Raw genomic sequence first — 14,053 nt, 5'->3', positions numbered from 1 at the left:
CATCAGTATCGATGCTTGTTTCTTGTCTGGCAGATACAAGGGTAAGCTGTTAATTGTAACCGGATATGATGCAGAGAACCAGTTAATCCCTTTAGCATTTGGACTAGTAGAGAACGAGGATTTTGAGAATTGGGGATGGTTCATGAAGTGGGTGCGGGAGTTTGTAATTGGGCGAAATAGATACATGTGTGTGGTATCCGACCGACACAAGGGCATAAAAAAAGTGTTTATTCAAGATGATTTGGGTTGGTGTGAGGAGAAAGGGGAGTGTGCTCACCGCTACTGCTCTCAACATGTGTTTGAGAATTTTGGAAAGCACACTAAGGATAAGGTAGCTTCCACTTTTTTCAAGGTTATGGTTAAAAAGAAGAAGAGAAGAAGATTGCAAGAAGGACTTGATGCAATCGGGAGGCTAAATCCTGCTTGGTTGTCTTATTTGGATACATGCGGCAAATATAATGAAAATGACGAGGAAGAACAGCCTAAGCCATGGAAGGTGTATCAATCTATGGATGATGGATCTCGTTGGGAAATAATGACTAGCAACGGTTCCGAATCGCTCAACCATGTCTTCAAAACTTCTCGCAGGTTTGTATTTTGTAATGTCCTATTTTTTATTATCGTTTTGTTCATTTAATTGTAATTTTTAATTCTCGTAGGTTACCAGTTGCCGCAATCATTGAGGAGACATTCTACAAGTGTGTCAGCTGGTTTGAGCAAAGAAGAGAGGCGGCTATGCAATTGCAAGCAGCAGGTCAGCTTTTTTCCACTCGCGTACATAAGAAGCTGGATAAGCACATTGAGAAGACTAAAAAAATGTCAACGCTTGCATTCGGCCATAATGAGTTTATGGTGACCTCACATGGCGAAAAAATTAATTTTGACATGGAGAATGGCAGATGGGTGCACACGTCAAGCGACTGTAGGTACAAGGTACTTATGAAGAACGACCATGAGGTGGAATGTCTATGCCAGAAGCCTCAGATGGGCGGAATACCATGTGTTCATGTGATGGCGGTGTGTCGTTTAAGGTAAAATTATGTTTTATTTAATTTGAAACTTCATATTAGGGACGGTATTACTTACTAATGTGTTAACATTATAGGAACTTGAATCCAAATGACTTCGTCAATTATTATTACAACATTCAAACACTCATAGACACATGGAGTGGTGAATTCCATGTCTATGACAATCAATGTGATTGGCCGGTGCACGAAGGAGATCTCTTAGTTCCAGAGCATCGGTTGGTAAAGTTGGGTAGGAGACGACACAACCGGATCCAAATGTGGATGGATGTATTGGAAGGACGACGAAAGGGTCACCGAACCAGTAGAGAAACTCTCGAGAGGAATGCGAGAAGAAGAAGGGATGCGAGAGGAAATACGCAATAGGGATGTGGTGTTTTTAGGCAGGAATTTGCATGTTAATTGTAGTAGAACTTGTGTTTTTTCTCTTTAGATGAACTTATGTGTATTTTTATTGTAGTAGAACTCATGTTTTGTTCGAACTTGAATTGTAATAAATATTGTAGTAGAACTCATAAAACACAAGCATAAATAAACCAAATAACAGTCAGAATAACATGATAACTAGATAATAACTAAATAACAGTCCAGAACAGTACGAATAACATAAAAGTCCAAACAGTCCAAATAACTACATCAAAGTCTGAATAGAAGCTACATAAATAACAGTCAACTACTTGGTCGGTGGTGTATACGGCTCCTTCCTAGTCTTATGTCTCTTACCGCGCCCCAACTCCTCTTCTTCCTCCTCAATCTCCGACCCTAAGAAATTGAAAGCAGGCGTATACTACCGCGATGGCTGTGGTGGGGTCTCCTCTGGTATCTGTCCAAACAAAACCTCCTCAGATGAGCTAGGAACTAACGAAGGACCGAAAATAGAAGCTACAGCAGTCTCTGCTAAGGATGAAGCTGTCTCCGTCTGGTACACTGCTGCACTGTCCTCTGGTGGTGGATCATCCTGTGGGTAAACTGAGGATAAGAGTAACCCTGAGTGTATATGGTATCATACGTTGAACCCACGTCAAACTCAAAATCCTGCGATTGCTGAGTCGGCTCAAAATCCTGCGATGGCTGAGTCGGGTCGAACCGGGGCTCATCTTCCTGAAAATAGATGTGCACAAAAAATGAATAATTTTGTTTCTCAATAAGTAGGTTATTAGAAAAAATGCACGTACCACTCGATCTCCAAAATGCTGAAATGCTGCTCAGGCGTCGGTGCAGATAAGATCTCTGAAAGATCCGGCTCTGGGGTGCTCATCTGCTCCGCAGAATCTTCATCATTCATATTCGCCAAATCCTCGTATCTTGGAAGATCTGCTAGCCTAAGGATCTTGTCTAGCTGGTCCTTGTACCCGGCGACGACCACCGGAGGTGCAGATGTGCACAACAAAATCTTCCCTATCTTCTTCCAGCCTCTTGTGATCCCATATCTTGCAGCTCTCAGAACTTGCTTGATATTCATGAGTAACTGCGAATAAAGCATTTGATCAATATTTGAAAAGATGATTACCATACCTGTATTTGAAAAAAATATACAAAACTTACAATTTGTCCAGCCGGACCACCGCTAGGGATGAAACCATACTGAGGCCAAATCATGTCGCGTGGTACATGAAGCGGCTTCTTATTGATCTCTGACATCTGACCGAACATGTACACTGTGAATGCACAATTTTCCTGATACCACTGCCGATACTGCTGGTCCCACTCCTCGAAAGCATAAATCTGATACATATCAGGAACCATGTCATCCAGACTCATAGCCTCCAGTTGTTCTACATGCAAGGCGTGCTCCGTCCGCCAATCCTTCATCACGGTAGTGCATAACGGTTGGTGAAGTTCATACCAGGCGTCCTTTGTGATAGGATCCGGGACTGGAAGAAACTGGGCCATACCAAACTGTCTCATTACCCGTCCAGGGTAATAATGCTCAACAACCTGGTAGTAGATAAGCGGCACCTACAAATATTTTCATAGTCTAAGTTCCAATTGTAAACTACAATATGTTTATGAAATGTAAACTAGAAAATAAAAAAATAAATCCACTCGCACCTGAGCAAACCAGTATTGTCGCTCTCGACTGCAAATCGAAGGAAGTTTTGTAAGGAAAGAGTAAGGTTCTTCATCTTGTCCATAAACTGTGACGCGAAAATCATACGGCCTCCACTTGACATGTAGATCCGGAGTCATCTGCTCGAATTTAGTTCTGAAAAAGAAAACTCCTGAAGGCTTGCCGTGAGGGGTCGCAACAAAGTTCTTTCTAGCGCAGAATCTCTGAGCATACGCAGGACAGGTCTCCCCGTCCGGCCTACCCCAGTTTGGAGCCCAACCAGCCTCTAGTGGTTGCGGACGACCAAATGGAAATCTCGTCCACGACCAATGCTGAAGGAGACCAATCGGTCCGTACAGACCAGCTTTGTCGATCTTTTTTTATACAAGTTGCGGTTATTTTTAATTCAATAAGAGAAAATAATTTATTTACAAAAAGAAGAGAAAATATTTTATACCCGGCACGCAATGCATAAGGCTCGGTATAGACATGCCAAGACCGCTGCCCCCCAATTCATCTGTGGAGGGTCTGCCAAGTCCCTTAGCCACTGGAGCATACAAGCATGGACGGTGTTTCCAGAGGAATCTGGAAACAACCAGCAAGAGAACAGCTCCATTATGTAAGCCTGTGTCCACCGATCTATCATCTCCTCAGACGCCTCTTCTTCCAATTTACCACTACAAATACGAACTAATTTAGTACAGAGTATGAAACATCACAATCAAATACTTACTATTAGAAAAAATGCAACTTACTTGAATGCCGCCCGCAAAGAAGGGATACTAATGTCATTCTTCGATGCAACCTTCGACCTCTTGAGGGACCTTTCCTTCATCAGGTTGGGTCCCAACAGTTCTTCAACGTCCTTTGTGAAGTCCCTGTACTCCACACCCGTCACAGCCCGTCCAGTAATAGGCAGTCCCCAGAGACAACTGACATCCTGCAGAGACACTGTAATCTCTCCAACGGGCAGGTGGAATGTGTGTGTCTCTGGCCGCCACCTCTCGACTAACGCAGATAGAAGAGCGACATTTGCGACAATGGGGGTCAGCTGTGAGACATGCCACAGACCTAAACTCTTCAACGCGGGAGCATAACTCTCGTCGTAGAGGATACTCATCTTATTGTTCCGCGTCCCCGTCAAGGTATGAGTCTGCATTTAATTTCAAAACATACAAACATATAACTTACCTATTTTTATCTAAATGAAAATTAAAATAATTTGCATTTCTCAAAACGTAAACTTACATATGCGTTTCTGATCTTGTGCTCCTCGAATTTATACCAGCAAAGAGGGCTGATACTCTCTTTCGTCATATTTGGAAATATGTTTCGGGCCAGTGATAAATCCAACTGTAAATCATCTTGCGTACGGTTTTCATTGGTACCGCTGGTTGACGCCATACTAATATCAAATTTATCAATTTTGTCAATTTTGGCCTCTTTATTTAATTTCAAACAGTACAAATATCTATGGTAATTCAATAATATATCACCATTCTTGGATGAATCGGTAAAAAATCATACAATCTACGCTAATTCAGAAAAAAAAAAATTCCAAATTGGTCCATTTCCACTCTACTTTTGGTCTAAATACAATACTGTAATAATAATACTAACATATTACAATTTTTGGACATTTCAAAATTTGTCGATTTCTAAATTGGTACATTTCTAAATTCTAAATTCTAAATTCTAAATATAATTTATAAATTCTAAATACAATTCACAATTCTAAATTGGTCTAAATACACAAATATTTTGGTATCCAACTTAACTAAACTAAACTACTATTTTGGTTTAATTTACAATATACTACTATTTAATAAAATATGTACACAATTATTTACAAATATACTACAACATACGATTTTGGTCTAATTTACACAAGTATCTACAAAAATTTTAAAAAAATGGTCTAATTTACAATATAATACTATTTTGGTACCTACCTAAATTATACTACTTAAACTAAACTAAACTAGTTAATTAAATTAAACTAAACTAATTAATTCTACTTAAACTAAACTACTTAATTAAATTAAACTACTTAAATAAATTAAACTACTTAAAATAAAAAATAAAATTTACCTTTTTTCCCGTCAGGTGCGCAGACAGAGGAGAGTTCAGCTTGGTAAAAAATGCCACTGTCATTCCTTTTATCCGGATGCACCACGTTCGCCAAACCATTTTGCGAACGGGTCATCGGGAGCGGGTCGGGCGGTAGCGGGTCAGGCGGGCGGGTCATGTCGGAAACGGGTTCGCGGGTCGGTCCGCAAAATGGTTTTGTGAACGGATCAGTCCGAACGGGTCAGTCAGAAACGGGTGGGTTCGCAAAATGATTTTGTGAACGGGTCTGAAAACGGGTCGGTCGGGAACGGGTCGGTGCGCAAATTCATTTTGTGAACGTGGCGGAATCTTAAATTTATGAAATCCGGTGGTATTTATTTAATTCCGATTTATTGGGATGGTACTAAAAAAAAAACGGACAAAGTTGTCTATACAAATAAAAAATTTGAAATTGTTGTGTTAAAATCAGCACCCGTGCGTGAAAGGAAGTAGAATAAGGAAGTGAAGAAAAGAAATCAAATCAGAAATGGAGAGTCCGGGACCACTGACTACTGATCTTACCAACCATGCATTTATTGCCTTTCGTCGCCACGCGGCCCACGCTCCAACTTCCAAGCGGCGAAGGTATTGAGGTGCTGGGCCCCACCACATGTTTTCTGAAGAAATAAGGCGATATTTATTTTGTGGCGCTTTCTTCCGTGCAAATATTGCTGCAGTTCGATTATTAGTTTTTGTTTTTCTTTAATAGCAGCTCGCTATACGATAGTATTTGAAATTGGAGCAGCTGATTTTTCTATCATCAATTAGGACCGATCTGAGCCGTTCAACTAGGATAAGGAGGCAATCTGCCAGTGCCAACGGCTGCGATGTTCATGCTCTCCCATTAACTCACAGTACCTTAGTAATGAAGTACGGACCTGAGCTTTCTAATTATAAAGATACTTTATTTTCGAAAATCACATCATCTAATTTAGTAGCTAAAATATTATTGTAAAGCCTCTTATTTAGGTTCTGCTTCTAGTATTGAATGTGTGTAATTCTTTTTTTTGGACTGAAAACTTTTATGCAGTTTTATTGATATAAAAAGTTACAAAGTAGCTGTTACAGAATATTAAATAACTAGTGTCTGTGAAAAATATACATCTAAACAAAACAAAAAATGCACAGTGGTATATGCATATTGTGAACGCAAATTAATCATTTTTGCTTGATTAGAGTGATAGGAGTAACGATAGTGCCATATGTACGCATATCATAGTTGAAAATGCACTTAATCCAAATCAAACCTGAAAATAAATTGACCGAACCAGGACAATCACCCATCAGTTGAGCAGGCAGAGACACTAGGCATTGAATGTGTGTAATTGCATGAATCGCACATAACTTTTTTAAGTTTTAGTCGAATCTATAGAATTCGCATATAATTTATGCCACCAAGGATATTCATGCTTTAAACATGAGAAAGATATTCTCCATTTTTATTGTATAAGAACAAATGAAAGCAGTTGTCAAAAGGACAAACTGTTTCTCACTCAACATGAAGTCGTACAATAGAAACAACACTGGACCCACAAAAATATTGGGAAACTCAGTGGAGAACAAAGCGCATTTTTTTTAAGAAAATCAACAAAGCTAATTGATGTAAACATATTTTAAAGAATTTGTATGAGAGAAGCTAGCAACAATTCTTAATGAAATTTTACTATCTACGTCACTGCTTAATGAAATATCCTGTAAAAACTGAAAAGTTCAAGAGAGGTTAACAACAATTTCAACATCTTGTAAAATGGTTGAGATTTGAGAATGAGCATCAGTACCCAGTTTCATTTGTAATGGAAGCTGTATAGATATTGGCATATTAGTGATCAATGATTGTTGTACCAAACGCATCCAACCGAATCTTATTGCCTCAACGTGTCGACACATACCATGAGTGCACCTCCAGATCGTCTTCCACTATAATGTACGATTATCATATGCAATTTCACATGGACAGATAATCAATTTAGCATTCTTCTCTAATTTCAGTACAAAATACGGTTACCCAATTAAAATTAACAGCCAGTCAACTACTTCCAAAATTTGGTTATTAGAAACGTGAAATGCTAAAGCATAGCTCTCAACAAAGACAAGGATTTAACAAACATTATAATTAGACAAACAATAAACAAAGAAAACAAGCTATCAGCTTAACTCTGCTGATTATAAATGTACAGCAGAGGACAAGTTTCTTTTCCTCCCTATTGCATCTCAATATATACAACTGCCACAAGAGTAGATCTCTCTATTTCCTCACTATTTTGTTTCTCAATTACCAGGGGCCTGTTTGTGTCCTTCTCAAGCACAGCTTCTTGGGCCCATGTTGATGGTTTACACCCTCCACAACCTGTTTAAAATGCCAAAGTCAGTTTTCATTCATTAGATAAACTAAAAACCTTTTATCTCTGAATGAAAAGCAACAGTAGTTACCAAATTGCTACAACTATTAATTTTGAAAGTCCAAAGTGGGAACTTGTAAGTTCAAAGGACCAAATCGGGAGATACTTTCCGGATCATGGACTAAAGGAGCAATTTTTTTTTTGCAAATTTAAAAACTATTATGTGAATATAATTGACTATTATTTGCCAAACAAATTTCAAGAGTTCAAAGAACAAGACTTGGAAGTTGGGACAAAGGTCTTCTACTGAAACAAACAGCACAAATAAGACCTTTGCTAAAACAATTACCAGAAACATTGCAAAACCCATTTCGAAAGAGATACCTGACTGGATTGCTTTCTAACTGCCTCAAATTTCTGGAGAATGAATAATTCACCTAATGACATGACAGGGCATTTAGCCCAAATACAAGTGGAAATAAGATTTATACTGAATTATGGAAATACCTCATTCTTTTGCAGCTTCAACATCTCATCCTGTAAATTACAAGGTGTTATTAGCAAACAGTGGACTACAGGAGAAATATAATAATTTAGTTGTAAAAGAATGCCACCAGAGCCAAACATTTGATAATGACTTCTGTAATAACATGCATTCTAGACCAAAATTATCAAAAAGACCGACCTAAAGAATCAACTGTAGTAGCAGTCCAAAAAAAAAAAAAAAAAAACACTTTCGTGTTGTGCATTACCTGTTTGTCCTGCAATTCTTTATTCTGCTCCTTGAGCTTTGCAACTTCAGCTTCCAGCTCCATAGTGTAAGCCTGTTCATGAGAAAAGCACAGGTAAACAAGACAGATCATGCATTTGTAGGATCATTGTTTAAAATTTTCCATAACAACAGCATATATATGAAGTTATGCTCCCAATAAATAACAATTTTCTAACCAAAATGGCTCATGCATGTAGAGTAGTAAAATGATATATTGCTTAATTGAATGGCGATTTCTTTTTTGTTTTATCTACAAGCTTAATTCTACAAATTCTTTTTCTTGCCTTGCACCCAATTATATTGGCACGCAATGATTCACAGAGAAAATAATTAATATAAGCATTATGAAATTTCTTGATCATGAGCTTTCCTCCAGAAGAAATATTAAGTAACGAGTCACTGATAAATCAAACTAGAATGAAATATTATTTGGCTGAATTACTATTGCAATACACTTTTTTGGTTTGCCTTATTTACTTGACCCCTATTACAGGCACTAGGATTAAAGCCACCCGCAAAACTAAAAAAAAAATGGAAATTATAAAACCTAACCACTACCAATTATCCTAAATAAAAAACCAAAGGTTGCATTGAGAAACAGAATCATTGACCTGTTTACGAGCTCGCGACCTCGCTGCTGACTCTCTATTTTTTATCATCCTCCTTTGCCTTCTCTCGACCACCTTCTCAACTGGCCCACGCTTCTTCACACTTCTCATCTCCCCACCAAACTCATATGGCACCACTGGAGAAAATGACCCCACATCCCCATTTTTTACTTTCCCCAGTGCCCCATCTGGCGAACCAACCGGTCCAACCACAACTCCACCTGGCCCCATAACCATGTTGCTCATACTGACAACAGGATCCCCCATCCCCACCATCCCTCCTGCTGCATAAGACCTCAATGGCATTGCCATCCCTGCTGCACTATTGTTACCCGTGGCAGTATTATTACCGTTACCCATCAAATTGTTATAGAACAAGTTGTTACCATTACTACTAGGATCATTAATATTATTATTACCATTTCCAGTAACAATATTATTTTGAGGGATTGTATCTTCCCTGACAACCCCAGCCCGAACTAAGAACTCCTCTAAAGTCATCTCTCCTAGCTTCTGTTGCTGTTGTGGTTGGCACTCTGCTGCTGCTGCTGAGGCGGCGGCGGCGGCAGCAGCAGCGGCAGCAGCACCAGTGGTGGAAGCAGAATTCTCCCTTACTAGGTCACGCCAGACCTCATCAACAGTTTTCTGGCTGAGAGTGCGAGGAAGAGTGAGAGATCCCTGCCGTTGAATTCCACCACCTGGCAGAGCAGCCCCTACAGAGTTGCCACCGGTCATGGCTGTGGCCATTGCCTGACTCTCCTCGGCAGTCCATATACTCTTCAATAGCTCATCCATGTTCAACGACCCGAAATCCTTCCCCAGAGTGCTTTGAAATTCGTCAATGGTTAGTGAATAAATTGATCCCTGACGTGGCAGCTGTCTGTCAATCGACCTTGATCCAGATGCGATTCCCTTGTTGAAATCCATATTAATATGCAATTTACAAGTGAATTTCTCGTTTCAACCGATCATGCACGCTGTCTTCCCTGGAGAGGAATTGGAGAGTTTTTAGTGCGATTTCTTTCTGGATTTGGCAAATCTTAGGTAGGTTGAGGTTGAATTAAACCTACTAAAATCTTCCTTCCTAGAATGGAAGTACCTAAATCCCCAATTAGAAAACTAATTAGAATGGGAAAGTCTTATCCAGATCGAACGGAGACGTGCCTAACCTGCTTAAGTAATTAAAATTAGAAATTTATACAAGAAAATTTCTTTTTGCTAAAATAATTAGGCAGAATTGAGAATTTTATTGGTAAAATTGGGAGGAGAAGCGAAAACCTGTGAAGGAGTGTAGCTTTGTCAGTTGTCGATGAGCCCCGATCACGCTGAGAGAGAAAGCCAGGTGTCGGCTCGATGCGCTACGGCCACGAGGGGTATTTATGGGTTAAGAAACAGCCGGAGAAAACCAAAATTTATCTTTGGCTACACAGCTTTTACCCAATAGGAGAGCTTGACCACTTACACGAATCTCGAGGCAAAGATTTAACGGAGTCGGTTGTTTTGGTTATTTGTGTGGATATAGAGAAAGGATCGTAGCAGCTTGAACTGGATGATAAATAATGGAGCACAGGAAAGGGCAGGGTGCTACGTGGCGAGGCTAGAGAATCCGGTACTGGGGGTGTGAATGTGCAGCTAATGAGATTGTGAAATGTGGAGAGATCTACGCCGTCTATTCGGGTCACGACAAAGCTTGGGAAGTAGTACCACGAGTGGTTTTTGAGTGGGAGACCGGGAAAGGGTTAGAATCACCAGACCGTATCCCCCAATATATCTCCAGAAAAACAACCTACCTAAATAAATTTAGTTGATGTCGCCACAATCTTATGTCATTAATTAATCAATAAATGAAATCAACTTCGAATACTTTCCAACTGGATCTATCAATTGGAAAGTAATTTTAACCTTTTCAATTTGAAGTTTTAACCACAAACAGTTCTAATTTGGATGGTCGGATTGAGAAAGCAAAATATATAAGGATTTTTTTTTCTTTTCGAATGGCACCTTTTACTTATCACTGAAATTTTTATTTTTACCATATTCACAAAAAATATAAACCAAAACATTTTTTTTTGGCTAGAATTTAAAATTCACTTAGACCGTCAAACCATTTAGCGACCCCAAAGACTAGAAGCTGTTAATTGGTCCTGTGACCCTTGTCTAGAGGCTTTCAAATAAAATAGCAGCCTCATTTTTTTTCTTTTTTTAACAGCATAGAGAACAAGGTTATATGAGGTCTCCGTTAATTTTTTTCAAACATCATAAAGATCTCCATTGAATTTGAACGGTGGACCAATTTCTAAGGTTTTTTGTTTTTTAGTTAATAAAATTTATGAAATAAATAAATAAATGGGGTTGTCCAAAAAATACATAGTAATTCCTCTTGTTTGGCCTGCCCAAAAATTAGTAGGTCATCTACATACATGAGAGCGTTAAAATCGGGCTCCCCCGTACAATTTTCAACCCCTGAAAATGATCTTTTGATAGATGATAGTGGAACAAAAATCCCAAGATCTCCATTCCCATGAGAAAAAGGGTGGGAGAAAGCGTACAACCTCGTCGAAGACCTCTTTGCGGCTTAATAAAACCATCTCCTGAGACATTTATCATAATAGTGAATTGGGCTGAAGAAACACACGCAATGATCTAAGTGATAAACATTTGTGGGAAACCATAAACTTGCATCACCTTTGTTATGAAATCCCACGCCATATGGTCAAAATCTTTTGATAAGTCGGATTTTAAACAGAAGGCTGGGGTTGGAAATGACTTTTGAGAGAAGGTATGAATGACCTCTCGGAGCAAGATAACATTGTCAAATATTTCTCTCCTTTGGACAAAGGCTGACTGAGTATTGAAAATTAGCGGTGGGAGTATGTCTTTTAAAAGGTTTGAGAGGATTTTTGAGATCACTTTATACACAACATTACAGACACTAATGTGGCGGTAATCAGTGATCTTGGATGGGCTAGTAACTTTTGGGACAAGCACAATATGGGAAGCCGTAATATACAGTTTCATGTGTGAAGTGTGAAAGAAGGTCAGTACCTCTGCAAGTATGACTTGCTGGAAAAGATCCCAATAGGTCTGCACACACCTAGCCGTAATCCCGTCAGGACCTGGCAATTTATTAGGACTAAGTGAGAAAACAGTAACACAAATTTCAGCGACGGTCGGGATATGATCTAATTCGGGTAGGTGGTCTTGAGGGCACTGGGGTAGCAATTAGCTCAAGTAAGAGGTAAAATCTGACGGTCAGTCTCGCACAATATCTATCATCTGCATGTAAAGGTTCTTGTAATTCATCACGAAAGCCTTTCGAATCCGGTTCTCATCAAATATATAAGAGCCATCCTTAGCCTGTAACATCTTAATCCCATTTTTACGTCTTCTGTTCATGGTGACAGAGTGGAAAAATCGAGTATTCAAATCGCCTGAATGAGCCACTGCTGGCGCAATCACTGTGCCCAGTAGGTCTCAATACGCAATAGACAGTAATTGTACCATTGGATAAGTGCTTGCTCCTGCTGGTATAGTGCATTCATAGATGACTGTTTTTGTATTTGATCAAGCTGTTCTTCAATGTCCGCCAACTCATGTTTTGGTTGAGGAATTTTTTGCTACCCAACTCTTAACCGATCATTTCAAATTGACAAGCAGAGATTCCCATGAGCTATTAGAGGTATTCTGGGCAAGTGCCACAGTCCACATTGGGAGAAAATCAACATGTTGGGTCCACCAGTTCTCAAATCTAAAGGCCATTTGTTGAAATTTGGGTTTAGAGGTGGTACAGAGGAGTAGTGGGTGGTAGTCGTTGTTGATACGTGGCAGGTGGTATACTGTCACCTTTGGGCATTGCTGAATCTATTCGGCCATTGCCAGAGATCTATCCAATCGTTCCATAATTAACGCTACCCCATGCTGCCTATTGGACCAAGTAAAGACAGGTCCACTGTATCCCCAAGTCAAGAAGTCCGGTAGCCGTGACCATGTTATGAAAACCCCTCATTGCCGAATTGGTTCCTGTATCGGCATGCGATAGTATGTCATTAAAATCCCCAATTAGGACCAAACCACTCTCAGGTCTGGATGCATAAATAGTGTTCTCTCCCAGATATAGTGATTAATGCTTCTATGAGGATCGCTATGTTGGGTTTTCGTGAACGGTTCAAACCCATTTAATTAGCTTAAGCTGCGGAAAGAGTAAAACAAAAATTTTTACATCTAACTTAAGCTACGGATTAAATGAATCAAGAAGATTCGTTTAATCCTATTTACAGATCTACTCCATAATTGATTTCCTAAAGCATTAAATCTATTTACAAATTAAATAGATTAATATAACAATTTATACCTTGATTCCAAATCTCAGTTGGAATGCAGACCGAGCGAGTAGAGCCTCACCAGGGATGGAATCGACTCGCAGTATCACACGTGTGATACCTCTATTGGTTATCCACCAGGACTAACCGGAGAGCGATTTACTTCTTCTGCCAGAAATATCGTAAACCGCGGAATTCTGCAGAAACACTATTCACCGAAAAAGAGACAGATTAAATATATTTAAGAATGCAAGTTATTCCGTTTTACTAATAAAGCAAAACATGAAATACCGCAGGATCTAAAAATATATTTTTCCGAATCTCGTAATAACCGAAATCAGGGAAGAGAGGGAAAACCGATCAACGAAGTAATCAGATTAACACGTGAATTAGTGAGTCTTTCTCTCTACCCCTACCCCTCTATTTATAGACTTTTGAGGAGGTTGGCAAAAGACCAAAATACCCCTCAAAACAAATCTATTTACCAAAAGCCCTTGACACCTCATCCTTTTATCATGTGAAATGACCAAAATACCCCTGCCACCTCACATGACACATGTCAATACATGGGAAGTCGGCACCAAGGTAAAAAAGACCATTTTGCCCTTGGCCCATTAAGGATGAATAGTAAAAGGCTTTGATTTTGGGCTTTTGCCTTTGGGCTTTTAATTTTAATTAAGGCTTTGATTATTTTGGGCTTTTAAATCCATAATTCAAATCCATAATTAACAATTAAAATTCCAAATCAAATATATATAATTGTCATATACAATTATATTTCTTTTCGGTTATTGTTCGGTAGCTTTTATACAACGTAACGTGTACGTT

The 14,053-nt window shown here is 39.1% G+C and overlaps 1 protein-coding gene across 3 annotated transcripts; it reads right to left on the bottom strand.

Moving 5' to 3' along the window:
- Nucleotides 1-7,283: 7,283 nt before the first annotated feature.
- On the bottom strand, nt 7,284-10,644 carry LOC144573837 (bZIP transcription factor 46-like). Of its 3 annotated transcripts, none has more exons than XM_078323595.1 (5): nt 10,185-10,644; nt 8,910-10,075; nt 8,279-8,350; nt 8,034-8,063; nt 7,284-7,534 (listed from the first exon to the last, which is right to left on the bottom strand). In XM_078323595.1, the coding sequence occupies exons 2-5, from the start codon at nt 9,831-9,833 to the stop codon at nt 7,460-7,462; spliced, it is 1,101 nt and encodes a 366-aa protein (XP_078179721.1). In that variant the 5' UTR covers nt 9,834-10,075; nt 10,185-10,644; the 3' UTR covers nt 7,284-7,459. The 3 variants fall into 3 exon arrangements, with proteins under 3 accessions (XP_078179721.1, XP_078179722.1, XP_078179723.1); XM_078323596.1 differs by having other exon boundaries at nt 8,910-10,005; nt 10,185-10,421; XM_078323597.1 differs by having other exon boundaries at nt 8,910-9,892; nt 10,185-10,328.
- Nucleotides 10,645-14,053: the final 3,409 nt, after the last annotated feature.

This window comes from Carex rostrata, chromosome 22 (genome assembly GCF_964058835.1).
Source record: "Carex rostrata chromosome 22, lpCarRost1.2, whole genome shotgun sequence".
NCBI classification, from domain to species: Eukaryota; Viridiplantae; Streptophyta; class Magnoliopsida; order Poales; family Cyperaceae; genus Carex; species Carex rostrata.
Note: the sequence above shows the minus strand (reverse complement) of the source record. Positions and strands in the feature narration are given on the sequence as shown.

Coding starts and splice junctions, on each gene's coding strand:
- LOC144573837 (XM_078323595.1), bottom strand. CDS start 9,833: ATGGATTTCAACAAGGGAATCGCATCTGGATCAAGGTCGATTGACAGA. Junction 8,064..8,278: donor AAGAATTGCAGGACAAACAG/GTAATGCACAAC, acceptor TGTAATTTACAG/GATGAGATGTTGAAGCTGCA. Junction 7,535..8,033: donor TGAAGCTGCAAAAGAATGAG/GTATTTCCATAA, acceptor CATTTTAAACAG/GTTGTGGAGGGTGTAAACCA.